At 40.1% G+C, this 20,794-nt stretch overlaps 1 protein-coding gene across 1 annotated transcript in view; it reads right to left on the bottom strand.

Annotated features, from left to right (window-relative positions):
* FARSB (phenylalanyl-tRNA synthetase subunit beta) overlaps positions 1 to 20,794 on the bottom strand; it is a 38,319-nt gene that overhangs the window by 2,237 nt on the left and 15,288 nt on the right. Inside the window, exons 15-16 of the mRNA XM_083848986.1 lie at positions 19,897 to 20,014; positions 12,986 to 13,138 (exon numbers count right to left, since the gene is read on the bottom strand). Coding sequence (XP_083705112.1) covers positions 12,986 to 13,138; positions 19,897 to 20,014 — 271 coding nt within the window. The remainder of the gene's footprint in view (positions 1 to 12,985; positions 13,139 to 19,896; positions 20,015 to 20,794) is intronic.

The raw sequence follows: 20,794 nt of genomic DNA, 5'->3' as shown, positions 1-20,794 counted from the left end.
AGGTTTGTAGTCGTAACTTGCAGCTCCAGGAACGAGAGCAGCGACTGGGTCTCTTCTATGTCCAGCAGGCTGCAAGTGTGAATTGACTTTACGTGGGTACTTCAGTTTTGGCTGCCTCATGAAGTGTGATGGCAGTAGTAAATGATCACAGGAACATTAAGTAAAGATTGTTTTGAAGAATATTCTGAACCGGTACATTTTAAATCGTCCCGTTCCAATCTTAGCTGTGAACACAAACCAACTGCTTCCACTGGACATACAAAAGTGGAATTATTTAAGCCCTGAATTTTACTGACACGTGACTCTAGCCAAACAGACACTTTCCACGGCCAAGCTGCAGTATTCAGAATGAGCGTTAAAATAAAACTTGACAAAACAAATTTAGAAAAGAAACAAATGCCGCACATACAGATCACTCTGCAGATTGCGGGAGAAAACACAGTCTAAAGTACCCTTGTAGTTAGTGGTAAAGGCTTTCCTATTTGAGCATAAAGCTGGTATTGTACCACGGATGTGAGCAGCATACAGTGACATTCTTTTAGAAACTTGTGTGTAAGCTTATACTGGCACAACAGCAAGAACTAAGCATATGTTAATAATGTTGGCATGGTACCCCCCTACAAAACTATGGGAAAAAAATGAAAAAAAGCTTTGACAATACGGTTAATTAAAATACTGAGTCTAATTTGTCTGTTCTTTTGAGCTTGTGTGTAGCTTTGGGAAAGTTACTTTATCTTCTCGCACATCTCGTCCCAAACGTATCATGAGACTTAACCATTTTTAAACTTTAGATATTTGAATGGAGTCAAAAATAATACTGCACTGAATCAACCCACTGCAAAGCCAGTTACTGGCCCTGCATCTTTGTAACAATTATACATGTTTTTCCTCATTACGGTTTCACCCCTAGCACCCAGCGAGATAGGCCGAGCCACAGGCTTCTCCCAGAGACCAGCTCAGCCACGGGGTGTGACCCCGTGTTCACCGGCGTGAAGAGGGCACCATGCTGAAGGCAGCTTCTAAGACCTGCGCTGTGTCCCGTGGTGCCGCACAGTTCTGTAATTTCAGGCAAGGAAACGCTGTTACGTTACCCAGGGCACGGCCAGTCAGTCAGCAGTGAGGCCGAACACGGCCAGGTGGGGACATGAGGCCGTACCCAGCCCTCACAGCCACAGCACCTCCACAGAAGGGTCACTTCGGTCGGCTGAAGCAGGTAAACTGAGCAGGATTAGTGGCTTGCAACCCCCGAAGAGGAGGTGGTGGCTCTCCACCTGAGAGGGAGAAGGGGAAAAGCTGCGGACTTGGCTCAAGCCTGTACCACACACCACGCGTTCAGGAGGCCTGCCTGCTGCAGGCCGCGCCTGAGGCACTCGGCCACGTGCTCGGTCTCCTGTGCACAGCCATTGCTGGGCAATGACCACGACGTTATTTACTTTGAGATTCCTTGCTGCAAAGATGTAAATACGTAATTAATATCAAGAGGAAACACTTTGCTCCACAAAGTGTAGGACCTTCAAACCACCTCTTCATTTCTAGCTGTGCTAACCCTGAAGCGTTCGTAACTTTGCAGGACACTCGCTGCACCGTGTGCCTGGTGCTTCACAGACACGGTGCTTGGGCAGTATTGTTCTTGTCCGACTGGCAGAGCTCAGACAATGAGCCAATTAAAATGAAAGAACCTGTTAAAAGCTTTAGGATCCCATCTGTCTGGCTAACACTTGGCTCTTGCACCAGAGAAACCTGAGCTGAGGAATAGGTTTACAGATAGTTTATGAACTCTAGTTAATAATGAAACTATTATCGTGTCAACTGGCTGCACCACGGCATGCCTCGGAGGATATCCCTGTTTCCCTGAATGGCCTCCAGCCTGCATCCAACAGATGGGGGACCTGAAGTTCCCTGAGCCAAGTGATTCTCCCACAGGTGGTAAACGAGGGAGCTGAGCTCACACCTGGGACCGGGTGGTGGTCCGCGTGTCTCTACCAGGCCACCACGACTTGGAGCAAATGTAAATTTCAGATTAAAAATATTGATATTGAAAGGGAAGCACATAAAGAAAGATAAAACACAGAAGAAACATAAACAAATGTGAGCAGAAAGAGGGGAAAAAGGGAAACAGGCGTTTTGCAGCCAGGGGTGTGATTGGCGTGAAGGACCACCCAAGCCTAGAAAAGGAGATCTAAGGTAGGGGCACCTCCCCGGGCTGGGCCAGGCAGCAGCTGCAGCAGGGCCTGGCCAGTCCTTGCAGCAGGACAGTGAAGGAGGCATCAAAATAACCATAGAACAAAGGTAAGTGATTTTTCTTGCTTTGTGTGTTTCTTGTAATACCAAGGAAATAGCAGTGGTGTTTTAGGCTCCTAGCAAAGCTTGCATGTGTGTTGTGTCCTGGGCCATTGTGTCAGCTCTTGGAGTAAGGTACAAACCTCCGAGTGAGAGTCAAGGCTGTAGGAAAGATAGGTGCTTAACTGCTTGCACATACAGGGAGTCAGCAAAAATTGCACCATTGTGTTGCTTCAATGTACCACATGGTAAGCTGGCACCTTGCACTCTTAAGCCCCAGTAAAGCCTTGATGCCAAAAGGAATCCAGAGGGTGCCTTCTGTGAAAGGTTAGTGCAGCGACCTACAACTTTGAGCAGGAACTGAAAGCTGACAGTGGTGTCTGTTGTCCTATCGGTGTAGCATTGTTAAGAACTGTATGGCTGTGAAAGACAGAGAAAGGCTGAGAAAGGCTCTGGCTAGCCAGGTAGCTGCTAAAGCACACCTGAAGGCACAGTTACCAGTGAGCGTGCCAGGAGGTGACTGCATGTGTGCTGGTGCAAAATATCCAAAGTCTGCTCTTCTAGAACTGGTTGCTTGTGCTATCAAGCATGCTGAGTGAAAATTCATTTAAAAGTTGCAATTTACTATACCAACCACTTTAAGAACAACAAACTCCTCGCTCTTTTGATACAATCCTTTCTGTTCTGCACACAAATAGTACTTCACAAACTTCACCTTGGAATCCAGCCAGGGATCGTATTGTCCTTGCTGACAGAGACTTACACAATGTCAGAGGAAACCAGAAGGTCTAGCAATGGAAATCCACCTATTAATATGTCAACACTATAATTGCTGGTTGCAAGAAGGGGTGGGGTGAAACACAATATGCATTCCTAAAGAAGAGATGCCAAAGCCAGTCATGTTTTATGCTGATATCCTACACACAAGTGAAAGACAAAAGCTACTTCTCGTGGCTGCAAGTAAGAATTGAATTTCCAATGTTCAGTGATGTAGAAGTAATACCTTTAATTAAAGCTTCTGTAGCATGTCCTCAAAAATCTGTAATTGCCTTTCTGTATTCAGGCAACGGGGCCACTTTGATTGCTTTGGGGTAATTCTTTGGCCAGTAATCCAATAGAGCATGTAGTCTTTAGCACGTTTTCTGGCTAATTGACCCTCAAAAAGCTCCGAGCTCCCTGCACTCTTTGTTGTCAAACACCTTGCACAGTTTCTTTTCTCTGCTTTACTCTCCCTCCTTTTCAAAAAGAAATTGATTAAAGTAGTATTATAGGCCTACAGTTGCACTAAGCCTTCAAACCTACTTGTTTGTTCCTATAATTTGAAGGAACATCGGAAGCTGAAGCTTAAGAAGGTAATAGAGAGGAGCTCATGTGGCCTCTGAAGTCTTTCATCTTAATTCCCCATGCCCTTAGTGAAAGGGCAGCTGGTGTGACTGGCTCCTTCTGACTCACCTGTCCAAGTATTTTACCTGTGCTACATTGTATGGAATTTAGTTTTGAGGTTAGTGGTTGTTTTTCTTTTTAGGATCAGGTTCTTCGCGCTTTTGGCTAATTCCTTCTTTAGGTAGATGCATTCAAGTACAAACTCACAGTATGCCATCAGACTAGACAGTACTTTTTTTTTTTTTTTTAAATAGGCAACTATCTTTTCTTGTGCGTGTATGCAGCGCAGTCAGGTTCCCAAAACCTTATGCAAAAAGCTCCCAAACTGCAGCAACCTCAAAATCACATCTTGTCATGGGATGATCTACCTTAAGCTACTACTTAAAAATCAGAGACCTCAACTCTTGCATGATTTCTGGAACACTGTAAGGCTAATTTCTCTTTTCAGTGAGAAGCAAACTTGATAGTATTTAAGACTATTTAGAGATCAATGATACTATTCTGCAAATACAAACTTAAAACATACACCTTTGAAATACTGTCCTCTGTTCTGATTTGTCTGAAATTAAAAAGCGCAAACAAAAAAGCCTCCTCTTGTAAATATTTTTCTGTGATTGGCTGCTAAATGTCAGTTACTTTTACAATGCCTGCAATAACTTTGAACTGTAAACAGTGTGGAGTAATTGTAATACTGCTTGAGCCTGGAGTCAGCTGTTACAGTCATGTTAAGAAAGAGTTGCACTGAAACTGGGGACGGCAGAGGTAGCAGTCTTTTCCCCTCATCTGCCTTGAGAACAGAGAGTAATGCAGACTTCTAGGCTCTAACTTCATTTTTCATTCTTGTTGTGGCAGAGGATGTTGTTGGGTGTTTGTGGATGTCCAGAGGTTGTCAAGAACATAACAGGTTCAGAGCTCCCCTTAATTCTTTTGTTGTCCTCCGGATTACAGTACTGTCAGAACTAGTTAAGACTATGTGGTAACAGCAGTGTGTTCCTGCCTCTTCTAATGGAAGGCAACGTGGATGGATGCTGAGGCTAAGGAAAGCAGACATCCTGGGTCACTGATCCAGGTAATAGGATATCACATAGTCAGTGATGAAGTATCATTGTGACTACTTACATAATGTTTACAGAAAAAGTGAGTAGAAAACCTAGAAAGAATTTTACCATTCATATATTTTTCTATAAATCAATATTTGTGTACCAAGCTCAATAAATTTGCATTTGTGTGGCAGTTGCAAGAAACAGCAATTCTTCACTGGACTTGAGCTGCACTGTAGAGATACCATTACATAGCTCATCTTCGTTTTTAGGCCAGTTCTGAAATTCATCTGTATCTGAAATGTTAGTTTGTCCTGTCTAAAAGTCCCAAACCCAAGTTGATATCATGTCACAGCTAACTTTTTGTTCCGTGACTGCTTTTGTCCCTCTTTAAGTACCAAGAGAAAAATTCACCTTTCACATAAGAATCCTTCAAAAACGAGGAAACAATAAACCATATTCTATGGTGGAGGGGTGCAGAATACTCCACGTTGCACAGTAAGCCAGTAGGTTTTAGCCTTTGGGCTCTGCTTTCACAGAGGCATTAGAGGATAACAAGAACCAGCACTGTCAGTCTGCAAGTCTACGTTAATACACGGCAGTTTGCATGACGTTTGTGCATCCCATGCCCTGGACCAAGCTGTGTTCCCCTCCCAGTATGACCTGACACCGCTTGCTGAGATAGACAGCAGCCACCTGATGGTATGCTTTTATGACTACCACATTTCATGCTGTTCAGAAAATGACTTAAACCTCCACGAAACGGTACATAATTAAGATATAAATCTCAGCGGATGCTGAAACTGTTAGTCAGTGTTAGCAACTAAGCCTACTTTTGTAGACCAGAGCCCTCTGGTCAAAGCACACGGCTGTACCCCTAGGAACAGAGCTGCTTGAACCAGCCGACTGTCAGCCAGCCCGGGACCAGAAGCAAGGCTGTGACTATAATAAATGTGGCTATTCGCTTCTGGACCCAAACAAGGGAAGTCTTTGCCCAGGCTGAGTCTGCACCAGCTCAGCATGTCTTTGCTATCTACTGTTTTCTAATTCGTGCAGTACAAGTGAAGGTCAAGTCAATTCCTCTACCAGAGGCATGAGACTCACTAATCTTAATATCCTGCATTTACACAGATGTAAAAGTTTGAGACAAAAATCTTACAAACTCATGTTTAAAATTTGGTTGCATATCTAACTGGGAGAACATGTATGTCATACTAAATTTGAAGCGCTGTCACTGCCTCTGTACCACAGTTCAAAAAATCAAACCAAACCAGAGAGCTGCTTAGCTACAGTGTCACAGCAATTTCAAGAAGTGCCAGCACACCACTGGGCCTTCACGTAGGGCCCTGATGAGAACAGATGACTTACGCACCAGACGTGGTGTTGTTATCAGCCACCGGGCTTTGGGCTGATGCCGCCCTAAACGCTGGTTTCGTAACTGCCAGCCAGCAGCATTTCTCTGCATCTTTATTAAAACAGATGCGTATGTGGGAAGAGGTTTTCATTGGATCATAAAAGAAGCCCTTCACTTCAAAAACAAAACCAAATAATTAAAAAAAAAAAAAACCCTCCCCGCCCCCCATGCTCAAAGCTGTGACACTGAGGATAAATAAAACCAGAATTATTTTAAAAGCCCAACGTACTGCGGTGATCGCTATGGCTACAGATTTAATAAGACCCCCCATCACAGCATTACTGTTGTAGTGAAGATGAAATCAGAGGAACACTTAGCCGGCCTCTAGCTGGAGCAGGGCGATGCTGTGCCAGGGAAGCCGGCGCTGCGCCCGCCTGTCAGCTCGCCGGCACTGCCCCTGCCCGCTGAGCGAGGTCTGCAATTTGCTGCTATTTCTGCTTACTGGCTTGGATGAATCATCTCTTATAGAGAGGGCTTTGCAACAGCTAGGCTGAAAACAGTTTCTGATGAAGAAATAATTTTCTATTTCAAAACGTAAGGAGACAGTATTAAAAAAAAAAAAAAAAGCAAATGACCTAATTCTGTGTTATGTAATGCAAGTTGTGCCAGACTTCACAAATTCTTGATGCAAGGAAGATTTTTATCTTAGACTTGCTATGATGTGTGATTAAAAAAGATAGTTGCCTTCAGGAGCAAAAAAACAGTATAACTCTGAAGAGGCCTCCCCAGTAAAGGAGCAGCAGAAGAGCAAAGACTAAATGCTAGGGAGGAGAAACCAATGTCTCGGGCTCAAACACAAGCGCCCATGTTTCAGATGGCTCTGTGAGGTGACAAACTGGCAGAAATAAAGTCTAAGCATCTTGAGAAGCACTGCTATTGTTTGGAGCAACCCTGATCTGTCAGAACAAAAGGCAATGAGAATAAAGAATTGTAACCTTTATTGGTTAGTACTTGAAAAAAGAGGATGGTACAAGCCCATAATTTGTCTCCTCGCAAGCTGACTTGACACCCTTCCCCAAAATATTTCTGTAGTTTCCATGGATTTTTTTTTCCTCCCACTATTATACCACAGGAAACATAGCTCTGTGTGAGGCAATTTGAAGGTGTTTGCCATCTGAAATCATCTTCCGAATTCAAGAAACAAGTATTTTCTTTGTTCTTACACAACATTTCATATGTGGGGAAAAGCCATCTGTCAAACATGGCTTGGTAATGAAAGTTTAAAAGAGGAATCTAACCTCTTGTTGCCCCATGCTGTGCTAAAAGAACATACTTTTCTTCTACCCGATCATCTTTTTTTTGGGGGATAAGCTTTGTGCAAACATTACAGGGTGTCATGAAGGCACATTCAAGAACTTCCAGCAGAGGAACTGAAATGACCATACGAAGAGAAAAAAGCCCTCCTCAAACTTAAATTTGATAACCTCTATTTTTTTTCTCTATAATAGAGAAGAATTATGTAACACAAAGCTAATGAAATGAGACTTATTTCCAGAAACTAACCAAGGGTTTTGCCACAAAACTGTTTCAGTGTTGTTTGCCATAACTGCTTCACTTCCACTAGCAAGGCACCTCTGAGATGTCCAGTGATACAGCGTTCTGTCACATCTTGATAGATCGCATTCATATGTAGAAACTCCAGACACTGCAGACTCCCGACGTGGCTAATTAAATAAAATAAGCAACTCTCTCCTGTTCTGCATCTTTGCCAGGTACCTCCTTGGGTGTTAATTCAATTACAGTCAAATTTGAAGTATCAACGCTGGTGTGGGAAGATGCTTGATAGGACCTGGCTTAACTTTGTAGGGATTTAGTTCCTATAAACTGGAAGTAGTGTATTTACAGGAAGGAAATAAAGAGCAGAGATAATAGGTAATTAAAAGGACATTAAGTGAACTGCCACACCCAATCCATTAGATAATTTGACTTCAGCTGTTAGAACTGTAATTTTTCATATAACTAAGCTCTATTGATGCTGCAGGGAAAATTGCTCAAGAGCAAGTGTGAGAAACTAATTGGAAAGTCATAAGGCCTGGAAGTAGGAAAGCCAAGAGAACTAGTGACAAATAGCTAATTTTGCAAGATGCTTTATAGTTAAGCCATTGTAGCGCTCAGTGGTAGAATTCCTAAAAATCCTTGCAGAATTAGAGTAATATGTTTAAAAGTAGTAAAATGAATCGGATAAAAACAGACACACAAAAAACCTGTCCCTACCTCTTAGACCCGTTAATGCATGAATTGACTGTAAGAAAAAAATCTAAACAGGAGCACACGTTTCCTTTATTTATCTATGAGTAAACACACAATCATTGACACTCATGAATGATGCAATGCTTGCCAAGACAGGAAACTGAAAAGCCAGGATTGCTACTGAGGGCAATCAAGCTTGAATTCATTAAACCAGAACAGGTATTAACAATGCCAAGTTCAACAGGGGTACTAAACCTCTGTGTGTTACAATCTCCTACTCTAAACTGATCACCAAAGATACATGCATGGGCTCAATTCTACACACGTAACTCAGAATTAGTCCTGGACTTCCCTCCTCTTGTCTTGTGAATTGAGATTAACTTTGAACAGAGATTTAGACTGTGATTTGTTGTATAATTATTATTATAAATGTTTATTTATGTCCTTAGTTATGGAGATAACTATTACACCTCTAATTTCACAGCTAAGCCTTATTAAATGAGAAGCTATTGCTATGATTTACTGTGGAATTAAAATTTTCTACACTTTACCACACCTTTTGTTTAATTAAGGGCAGTAAAAAGAAAGGAATTTTTTTTTCAAGACAACTGTCAATTACTAAAGGAAATGAGACTTAGTAGGCATGTAAGTATGCATTTATTAAGTATGCATTTATGTTGAACACAAACTGGCTGACTTCCCAACCTTACTAAACTGTTGATTACCCTAAAAGAATGAATGGCATAAACATTAAAAAAAAAAAAACAAAACAAAACAAAACACACAACCTATATGTATGTAAGACTTTAACTGAAATTTACGAGCCAAAAATGTACAAAAAAGTAGCTGATGTCATAACCTCATGCTATTCATGGATTGTTTTCCCATGAACACTATTATTTCATCACATATCAATAGTCAGGGAAGGCAGTGTGACACAGTGAAGCAGTCCTGATTCACAGATTTACCAGTAACATTTTCTGTGAACATGTCGAGTTGCTTTACTTTCATAAAATATGGGTATTTTCCCTTCTTAAACAGTTTGTGCCTAATTCATTTACATTTGGAAGATAAAGAGACACTTAGAAGGTACTGCAAAAACAGGGCTTCTTTCCTTAAATCAGGGACAGTCATTCAAATATTTTAAGGTGAGTGAGGGTAATTATACCTTATACCTCACACCACACCCTTGAAGGCTATGATAGAGAATCCACCATTAGTATTTACTATGCATAAACTCTTTTTTAGCTTAAGTAAAACTTTACTGTGGACCCAAATCCCACAAGTAACATCGCCTTTTGCGATCCCAGTCCTGATTTCTGGAAGAGAATAGTCATCTAGGACACAGGATAACCAAAATGTGGCAAAAAACGTACCTGTTTCTGCAGAGATTAAAACTTGAAATTAAGAATACCTTCCAATATAGTTATCAGAATGTCACTAGTTTTTACTTCAAGGGAAGTGAAACCAATTAAACCAATTAAAGTCATGTAAAAAAAAAAAGACAATTCCATTACATAGCATTATCTAACACTTGTTGGCTCCTTCTATTTGTAGTTTTGTTCTTTAAAAATAGTTTTGATCTTATTTTGTTTACTTCCTAGTCATACACATTCATAGTGACCTGTACACTTTATCAATGATATGGAACTGGCTAAAATGTTGAGATTTTTTCATGCAAAAAAAGGTATGCTCCATAATACACAGATTTGAGGAGTGATGCAGTATTTGTACTCATCTGTTTGGCTTTTCTAAAATATACCCAAAATGCTTCTAGGCCAGTAATTGTAGAGTTCAGCAAGTCTACTCTGTATTTTAAATCAATGGGTAGCATTTCAGAGTTCTGTCTTTGAAATTTTATAATTTTCTGTATGTAGTGGTAATAAGGAAAAAAGTATCCTCAGTAACTTTAAGAAACTGAAAAGTACTGAGTACCAAATGTACTGAAATCCTTGAATTCAGCCACTTAAAACCCTCCCTTCCTTAAGGCTGCCCTAAACACTTCATTTATTACCTAGCTCAAATTACACCAAAGAGTAGTGCAAAGGCCAGGGGACCGTCACAATTTCACCCATATTTTCTAGCATCTGTACTTTTTTCCACAGGTGTTGCTACAAAGGCAAAAAGGCTCTGACCTTAAGGTCAAATCACAGGGCGCTTAGGTGTTGGTAGACAGCAGGGGCTTAAATGACCATGATTTGCACGTATGGATCAAAGAAGAATACAGCAGAGGCATTTCGTTTTTCAAAGTGTATTTGGGAAAGAGGCAAATATGTGCCCAGTACATCTCCCTTCTATCTATTCTTTGTTGCTTACTCAAACATTTTTCCCAGTATTGTTTTCCAGTAATCACTGGAGCCATTTTAATCAGTCACACAAGGAATAAAGCTGGACTAAAGCCCTACCTTCACACTGTGTTGCGAACTAGTCTCAAGTTTTGCTTAAGATCACATACAGAAAACGTACCTGGAATCTTTCTAAATCAGAATCAGTGTTGTAGGATAAACCCATTTCTCAGTGCATAAACATTAATTTGGCACAGGCAATAAAAAAGCATGCTCCATAAAGATGCATCTAAAAATCCATGCCATGTGTAATGTCCTGATTTAAAGCCTGAAGTAACTAGTACTGCTCTCTTTCTGAATTATTTCAGTATGCTGCAGTCTCTTAAGATGTTATAGGATATCTTTCTGCCTCCCTCCTCCCCCCGACTCTGCAATTGACCTTACTCCATCATCTGCTGATATTTTCTCTCACGCACGCTTAACTCAGAGATTGCAAAGCAAGTCAAAAACAAACAAGCCCCTCTAAGCTACTTTGACTTCCAGCCATCTCTGCAGTCAAGGTCTTTTAAGTAAGTTGGTGTAGTGACACTGCATTCCCTTTGGCACCAGAGTATCAGCCATCTGCACTGTTACCGAGGTTAAATTCCAATGTCAGGAGAACTGCAAGGATCTACATGCCATCCCAGGGGAATTTCTGGATCGCTGGTGAAACAGGAAGTAGTAGGCACTTTTGTCTACAGCCAAAAGCCACAAACTGCTTGTAATATATTGCATATGACAAGGCATAATCCATCCTTTACACTAAATGCACTGCGTAGTAACATCATGGGAATGCAGGGATTTTGAAAGGATATTGCAAATCCACAGCATCAGGAATACTAAACAGTACTAGGATCTAGAAATAACTTCTTCATTGTATTAGGACTGTTCTTTGAGATCTTTTTCCCAGTTGCTTAAGTCAGTCTACGTTATTGAGGTGCTATAACACAGAATAGAAAACATTTGCAAGTATTTTTACTACGGCAAACTTGGTATGTCTATTCAAAACAAGTTACAGAGGGGTTTTGAGAGAGAATCTGACAGTTAGGTTTGACTGTCACTTCAATGGCAGCTGGGTACCCAGCTCCTTAAGGCTCTTCTAAATGCCCCAAATAACACTTGCTGTTACCTGTTCTGTACTTGGCAGAATTAGAACAAAACCCACAATTGTTTAAAGAGCCCTCCGGTCAACCTGAAAATCATAACGGTTTTAATTAGGAAAATCTTTGAAAGTCTGCCTAAATCTTACTGAGCAAACCACTTTGTGGAAAAAAATGGGAGGAGAGGGGCAGGGAATCGATGTATTACAACTGTGCATTAAAAATGTGCCAGGAGACCCCTTGGTTGAAGTGTTATGTTTGGCGTTTCTGGCAGCACGCTGTGAAACAAGGAGGCATCTACCAACTTTGCGTTACAGTTTTACAAATAGGAAAGCTCATCAGGCTGTCGGGGATCCTGTAAGTGCAGAAAAAAGGCACTTCTTCAAGCTGAGCCAATTTATGTCATTACTGTATATGCATCCGTGCACTGGTGCTCAGAGAGAAGTATAATTGCAAGCTGCCATCCCTGCAGTCTTGCTTTTCTGCAGTGTAATTATTACACTGTTATTTTAGTTAACAGAATAGATTAGCTGCTGGTGATTGTTCTCTTGCATCAATCTCATTACTCCTTCAATAAAGCAGTATGGTCAGCTTGCTTTCTTTATCTCTTGCATGCATATGCACGTACGCGCACAGAGGAGTCTTTGCACTTAAGGATGTTATTTTTAATTCATGGGCAGCTTACTCTGTATGGAGAATGAAGTGGCCTGTTAAACAACTGCTTGTCTAAGCAGTCTCAAAGACAGCAAGCAGGTCTTTGAATAAAAGACGTATATCTTCAAATGAATATAGAAATAAAAGTTGCATATATAAATAAAGGGTACAGATAAAGCTATAAACTAAAAGATCAGGTGTAAGAAGCTTTCTTTTCCAGGCACTGTTACCCAAAGAGAACATAGTGGGTATCTGGCATATACATTAATTCGGTAAATTCCTATTTACCTTATCATTGGATTAATTCACTGTAAACACTCTCTGAAGCTTATGGCATACACTTTACTATGAGTCTCCTCCTCTCCTTAAAAAGCTGTCAACTTGTAGTTTATATAAAGAACAGCTTGCAGAAAAACATTAAGCCTGTTTTACAATCAGTGAATGCAGTTAATGCCTTTTCATTTATACTGTGGTGTGGTAGCATATAATAAAAATCTCTTAGTGCCTACTGCTGACAATGGGCAGTTCATCTCACGTTGTAGGGGACCACCTGAGCTCAACAACAAGCTCTGCAGGACACAGATGTAGTGTATTCCTTACCTTCAGTTGCCTTGATCACATATCCATTCTCCTCGCTTGGTGGTACTTCCAGAAGTTGCATGACCCTGTCCAGCAAACCATGGATGATCTCAAACCCAGGGCTCTTGTTGTAATAAATGGCACATAAATGTCTGTAGTTTCTTGCACCTACATCTGAAGAAGAAGGAAGTAATTACATGATCTGGGAAACCTTATGCTTTCAACCTTGCCTTTTTCATCTGTTTTCTTCTGCTACTGACTGAGGTACTTGTAGCTGAAAGGAAAAATAAGAACACAAAATGGCCTCTCTGATGCACCTATCTAAGGAAATAAGGAGATTTCTTTAACCTACTAGCTCTCACAATCAGAAATGTAGATTTCAAGTGTCCCATGTCTTGGGCAGGAAATAGCATTGTTAAATACAAGCATCTCTACACAATGACAAGTACCAGGCATACAGTTAAGCGCTAAAGAAATTCAAAACAGACAAGTTTTCTTACTGAGTTTTTGCATTTTGACTAGTGGTGTTGCTGGGAAAACTAGATATTGATATAACTCAGTTGCAGAATAATTACCTATATAAAACAACTGGCCCACAACTTGAAATGCCTAATAACATTAACAAGGTAATCAATCTATGGTAAGGTCTAAATTCACACAGGTTTCCAAATCACAACTGTTGTTTTTCATCATCTTGGACATCCCTGAAACCAAGTGACAATGTGCTACTTCCTATGAACTTGAGACTGTGATACAAACGTGTCCCACTTTGGACAGTTCCTTAACTCAAAACCCTACTTTCTTCCTACTGTAGATTTTCTTACATTACTCATTTCAACAAAAATATATATTTTTACACTTTCAAATTGAATATGTAGTTGTATGTTCCTATACTTGTACCTTCAGGCTATACAGCTGCTATGTATACACCATCTAGGACTACTGTGGTCTATTTAGAAGCTTTACTCATTGCAGACTTCAGGGTTTTTAGTTTTTTGAAAGAAATGATCTAGGAACAGAGTAACAAGCTGATGGTCACAGCTGCCAATTCTGCTATGGTGAAATGCAAAATACTGATTAATGTAGTGAATTCATTTATTGCCTTCAGGTCTTCACCTTCTCAAAGTTGAACAGCAAGCGCGTGTTCAGCAAAGTTGGTATAACAAGGGAGAAATTTGTTCAAAGCAGGGCAGTAACCCTCTACATAACTATCTTCTTCCTCTGGAAATTCATATGCTTTGGAACTATCTCCAGTATAAAGGTACATTATGTTTCAGTTTGGACCAGACCTGCAGTTCTTAAGGCAATCTCCTGATCATCGCCACTTATCACGCTTCTGTTCACTGTGAAGCAATCCTGCAGCACATAAACTGGAGTCCTTCAGTTGCAGTTCGGCTGGGAAAGGTGTTCCAGAAGGACACCAAAATAGCTTAAAGCACTAAAGGGCATTCAGCACGTTTTCACTACAGCTAGTCAAAAACACAGCTTGCTTTTTTACAACATGGACTGCAAGTCATTGGCTGATCTCCTTTTGTACTGCACTGCTTTGTGGTATTGACACAGTGCAGTAAGTTGCAGCCAGATTTCCGTGTGTAAATTTCTTCCCATTCTAGAAAGTCCTCTGGTATCTGCGGACTTTTAGTTGTTCATGTCTAGACAGACACTCTCATCTTCACCTCTTCCTCTTAGTGGTAGTTAGATATAGGGAAAAATTTATTTACTGACAGTAATTGCTTAAAAATAAATCATAATAGAAATCCTTAACACCTCTGGCTAATTGTAATGTTTGAGAGGAAAAGGGGAATAAGAGCTTCTTCAGTAGTGAAGGAATGAAGGAATAAAAAGAATAACTCCACCTGGCCTGCAAGTTAAGGCAGGCCTGTACCACCTGACATAAAGCTGCGTGAGTAGGGCTTTCATATTTCTTTCCTGGAAATCAGCCAAAAGCAATGCACATGAAATCTAGTATATTACAGGGTGAATTATGTTCTTTATACAGTGAAATTGTGTGCACAATGGGCATTTATCAGGACTTTTGGTCACAAGGCATCTCCGTCAGACTCAGTGTTCCCAGGAAAAAAGGAGCTGCACTGCGTGCTGCCCAGGGAGACGGCGTGGCTGAAGATCCCTACGTGGTCAGTGACTTAATTCACAGGAGGTACAGCTGCACCCGCAGTCCAAACTGTATGGAGGTTCTGGATGGAAGTATCAGAACCGAGTACCTCAGACCTTGAGATAATTCTTTTTCTACAGGGTTTAACTGTTCGCTGCCTTCAATAGAAGCATTAGGGGACATCAAAAATAGCAGGTGCCAAGCTTCAAACAATAAGAGTTTTTTTCAGGCATCACCTAGTTAAGCAGTGAAATCTCTCACTCACAAGATTTTGGGAATGCCAGAAGTTCACAGAGCTCCTAGGTTACAGTGGAAGCTCATAGGGAGAAATCTATCACATCTTACTGAAGCCAAAGAATCGAATCTGAATTGGTACGTCCCTGGGCTACAAATGGCCAGAGAATGGAAAATATTATATATACTTACTTGATCTTGTACTTTTCCCTCGATAAACACGCCTAGCTATTGTTACAGCCAGGATATTAGGCTAAGTGAGCCTTTGGTCTGATCCACCCTAGCTGATCTTTGAAGTACAGTAAGCTTAAGCACAAGCAGAAACTCCAGCGTTCACTGGGTGTTCCCTGAGCTGGTAATGCCTACCACATAAGAAGTTAGACACCTAGTAAATCTACATCTTGCTTATTTGGTCCGACTGACCATTTAGTAAGAAAAATCTATCAAAAACTAAACAGGAAAAAGTTTACCAAGTAGACACAGAAAAGGGGATTCAAAAGGAACACGAAATACAGGAGCAAGAGCCTACACAAAAGATGAAAGCTCAGCCTTTTTGAGCCAAAAGTCATTTAAAACTTCTAGAGCAGCAACCTGGCAATATAGCTGCAAGTTTTCTTGACAGTCACTGAGAGCTGGACTTACTGTGACAGTAATTCTGCGTTTTGTCACTTGGGAAACCTTCACTGTCATTATTGTAACCTGCAGTATTAAATAATGATGGAGAATTCAATCCTGAAGTTTTATATTACAACATCAACACAGAAAAGTAAAGGTTGCAGAGAAAATGTCAATAAACACGACATCTGACTTTTGTTCTCATAGCAAGCTGGCTGTTCAGTCACATCATTATTGTGTGTCTCTGTTTCCCGGCTCTAATAAGATGCCAGTCAGTACTACACAGTCACGAATGGTGGATAATCTATTTTCATGTTGTGTTGTCCAATGGAAAAGAAGGAAGTGTTCTTCCCTTCCTCAAGTCTTCATTTGTTCCTAAGAAAGCAAACTTTCTGGGCTAGACATTCAGTAGCATGATTTCACTTTTCTCCGATCATTACGCTAGCAGAACGTGACAGCTATCTGAACTTTACTTCATTACTATTCAAAGTCGGTGGTGTCTTCAGATCACTCTTCTTAAGTAAAGCATCGGAAAGAAATGTATACAACAACTCTTATACCTCATGATTTCAAGCCAACTGTGAAGATCTTTGGTAAAGTAAAGGATGCATATTGAAGCTTTCCAAAAAGCTGTGTTATACAACTTATTCCTTTACAGCTACAACACAAGAAGTTCATTCACTGCAGACAACAGGAGAGAAAAAAGTATTAGGAATTGTATGTAAAAGCTGGCTGACGTTAGAAATGCTTCAGTTCCTTATAACTCACTTAAGAGATCTCTTGTGTCATGCCATGAAGTAATTCTATTTTTTAAATTGGCCTGCCAAGTATGTCAACCTAAATTATATATATATTTCTGAGACTTCAAAGCACTTCCTTGAGATGCTGCTGAAAAACAGTCCAAAGGATGGACAGCTGGTTAGGAATATGTGAGCCAAAGAGTGCAGAGGAAGATAAAGCAGTGCTGTATGCTGCCCCCTTCCACGTTACGGATGCTTCAGAAAAGTAACTTAATCTGAAAGGGGGCACCTGCTCATTTAAACTTGTATCACAGCCTCATGAAAATCCACAGCTATTTTCCGCTTGTAACTAACGCTTCCAAGCAGAGTTTGGAAAAATGCTCCAAATTAGGCATCAGCTCTTCTCAAATGATGTAAATTATGTTAAAAATATGCTACCATAAGCTTGCCAGGTTCCACAGGATCACTAATCTGAGGTGATTTTGTGATGGATTCATTTCTTTCATTGTGATGAGCAAGAAAAGGCATTCTGTGTTAGGGGTAGCGGTGTAAGGTAATCATTTATACACTGAAGCAGTGTAACTATCCTACTGGAAGTGACTATTCTAGGGTTACAAGTTAACTACACAAATGCTATGTAACTTTCTCAAAATCAGCACGTTTCCTCTTGCCTTGAGAAGAAACATTTCTGCTCAGATTTGGTTCCATTTAGTTATATTAAATCTGGCACACATTTTGCTAATTTAGTACGTCAAGACTTTCTGCCAGATATGTCTGAAGAGAAATAAGTTCTGTTCACCTTGGTAAGCGTAGGTTCTGTGTAAGTAGGCATTTTATTAAAAACCAGTGTTTAAAAGCTAGGTTCGTTCACACATGAATGACTACAAGATGCCATTTCAAATACAGTTAATGTCAGTACACTTTTGACTCATACTTCTTACATTATTAATTGGAAATTCTGCATGCCAAAATCATGAAATAATAAAATTAAATTAGTCAGTCTGACATAAGCCTTCTGCAGGAAATCTCATTCCATATGTGAGAGGACAATCCCACGTTTTTCAGTGTTTGCAGTTACCAGTTCTTTCTTTCTCCCCTTCCCTTTCAAAGTGTTTATTAGGCAAGTTTAGTTTTCAAAGTCTGGGAAAAACAGTAGTTATTCTACAGACTACATTAAAACAATTTTAGATATTGTTCACAGCCTGCAAGTTCTCAGCCCGTGAGAGGGCTGCCTAGGAGGACAGGGTACAAAGCTGCAGCCTCAGAAGTGTTTCTTACATCTGTTGCAGTGATTCCCATCAAAATGAAGCACGCTACAACATCACCGTTTACAAAATTGTGAAGCAGCCATTCACATAAATGAAAGCTTTCAAGAGCTACAATTAACATGAACAAAATAAAAGTAATCAATTTAACTTGCAAATTTTATAAAGCCAGGATAAACACGCTCCTTATTCCAAGATAAACAGCCCCTCTCTTGGTTCTGAGGAATGCTAATGCTATTCTGTCATCTGTACCAAGTTTTTTGCACTTCAGCTAACTTATGCCCCCCAACAAGGAATGAACTACAGCACCAAAATGTATTTACCTAAAAAAAAGGTACATGTTTTCCTAAAACTGCTTGTTTAGCTTGGCAAGGCTTTCCCCCCCTTTTTTTTTTTAAAAAAAAGTAATCTACAAATTAAATTCATCACCAAAGCAATTTACTTGCCTTTCTGTTTATGCCTTATATAAACCTTTGTTTTGCAGATCCCAGATACCTTAAACAAAACCACTAAAATCTGAAACCAGATAATGAAACAACAAAACCATTTCTGCTGCTGGATTTAAAGTAATGTCAGCCTTTTCCACTGAGAGGCAAAATTTCATCCCAAGTTGTAACCTACTGTACAAGCACATACTCTCAAGAATTGTAGCTGTGTACTCTTTTTCCCTTGGTATACCGTATAAAAAGGAATTGGTAAATTTCTTTAGAAAAATGTTTATTATTTTAAAAATCCATTTTTATATTTCATTTTACTTTGGTACACTTTTCCTTATAAAGAAGATAATCTGAAATTTTGATACTGTACAGTGAAATCAGGGCATAGAGGCCCCATCGCACAGGAAGGCTTTCACTGAAGCTTTTGAAAAGTGATCTAGCTGCTTTTGCTGTTTCATGTAAATAATTAACGTTACAGAGTAGTTCAAAGGCAGCCATGCTTTCTTAGCATAGTTGGATGAAAAGGAAAGATAAGGAAAATCTTTTTATGCACGAGTGGGGAAATTTTATACTGTTGGGCTTTTTGTTTATTTATACATTTTTAAACAAAGACTTGCTCTGTTCTTTACCGAGTATGCGTGCTACAAATCTGATTCTTTGTATTGGTTGTCAATATTCCAGAACACAAATTTGGGGAACAAATACTAGCAATCCTGTTTCAAGGTGATGGAAAGGGGATTCACGTTAAGATAGACCACAGAATCATTAAGGTTGGATAAGATAATTGGTTGGTAAGATAACTGCCCTGACACCCACATTTTTGAGGTATAGTTGTCCAGATTAGAATCACGCTGCAAATACAACCTGCCGTTCCCTGACTCAAGACATTTTGCTTTTCCACTGGTAACACTGCGCTTCTTTGAGACTGCAGCAGTTTAAGCAGGCTCTAGTACTCTAATAGCAACATACCTTAAATATGTTTAGAGCAGGTTCTTTCTGGTGTAAAATTGCCTTGAGTTTATCCTTGTATGCACAACTGGGAAGCAGTCACAGTCAGGGCTACCAGCTGGAGCAGTCCCCTTGCAACGTGGACATGAAATCCTCCAGTAGCTGCACAGTGTGTACCCTACCACTGGCTATTGGAGTAAACAGCATTGCTAGGAAAGATGCAATACAGCTCTAATAAATAAAGTCTTGGAACTGTAACTGATTATGTCAAATCAATCCTCCTTCTATTCCTCTGGGTGTTGTACCAGCAGATCAGTGTTGCAGATAAACCCTGTGCTGCCATCTGGGAACTTACTTGGGGTCCAGGTCAAGCTGACCCTGCAGTTCTTAGTCATTCCTTCTGTTTCTTTAAAAAGCTGGATCTACTTTCATAGGTATCAATCTGCTGGAAATTCCTAATTTTTCCCAAACTTGCACAATCTTTACTAGTTTCCCAGAAAGCTTCTGAAACTAACCTGGGCCTACAATCCTTTCAAAGAAGAAATTTAAGAGTTACTAATGCCGAGGAAGTTTTCCTTACCTTTACTAGGATCTTTTACTACAATGTCAGAAATCTCAAAGAGCTTTAAAGGCAAGGGCATCTTTCGGTTAGCAGCAATAGTTTTCAGTAGCCCAGGAAGGAGGGTAGTACGTGCCACCTGCAGGACAAACACAGATGCTGCAAGTGAAATACATTGCAAAATAGCTAATGCTACAGTTCTTAATGTTTTGCCAGAATTCAGAAGTAGTCAGGTGCAAATACTGTACTAATCTCTTATGCTTCATCATCTTTGTTTTAGAATTATTAGAACTGAAAATGTACATTCTCTGTATGTTCTTTGTACTGTATAGCCTGAAAGACCGTATGCATGAACTGTTTTTGTTCTTGCTCAGTACCTTTTATGTTTGTGGTACATTCTGCATTGAGCAGTTGTAATTACCATGCGGAATGATACATACAAACAGGTGATAATAGTCTAAACACCTTATGACAGTGGCTTTATAGGACTGTTTAGTTGTGGTAGCAAATAGAACAGAAAATACATGAAGTTTCCCTAAAATTACATTCCTTAATTAGAACGTTTTTTACAGCAGAAGAATGTTTTTACCATTAGAGGAAAGACCTGGAAAGGTATCTCTGATATTCAGAGAAATCAGACTTACCAGAGGTCTTGGGAGGAAGATACCACAGTTTACTGAAACTTTAAGCCTTTCTATAAAGTGTTTACCTTTGTATTTCTTAGGTTAGAAACAAAATATGCCTCAAAATTGTTTTCCATTTATTTTACAGATCTCATAATATCTAGTCATTTTCCCTATAAGCTAAATCATAAAATATCCCAAATTGGAAGGGACCCACGGAGATCGAGTCCAATTCCTGGATCCCCAAAGGACCACCCAAAAAATCAGACCGTGTGTCTGACAGCAAAACACTTCTT

Source organism: Anser anser, assembly GCF_964211835.1.
Source record: "Anser anser genome assembly, chromosome: 9".
NCBI classification, from domain to species: domain Eukaryota; kingdom Metazoa; phylum Chordata; class Aves; order Anseriformes; family Anatidae; genus Anser; species Anser anser.
This window is presented reverse-complemented; position numbering and strand designations above follow the sequence as displayed.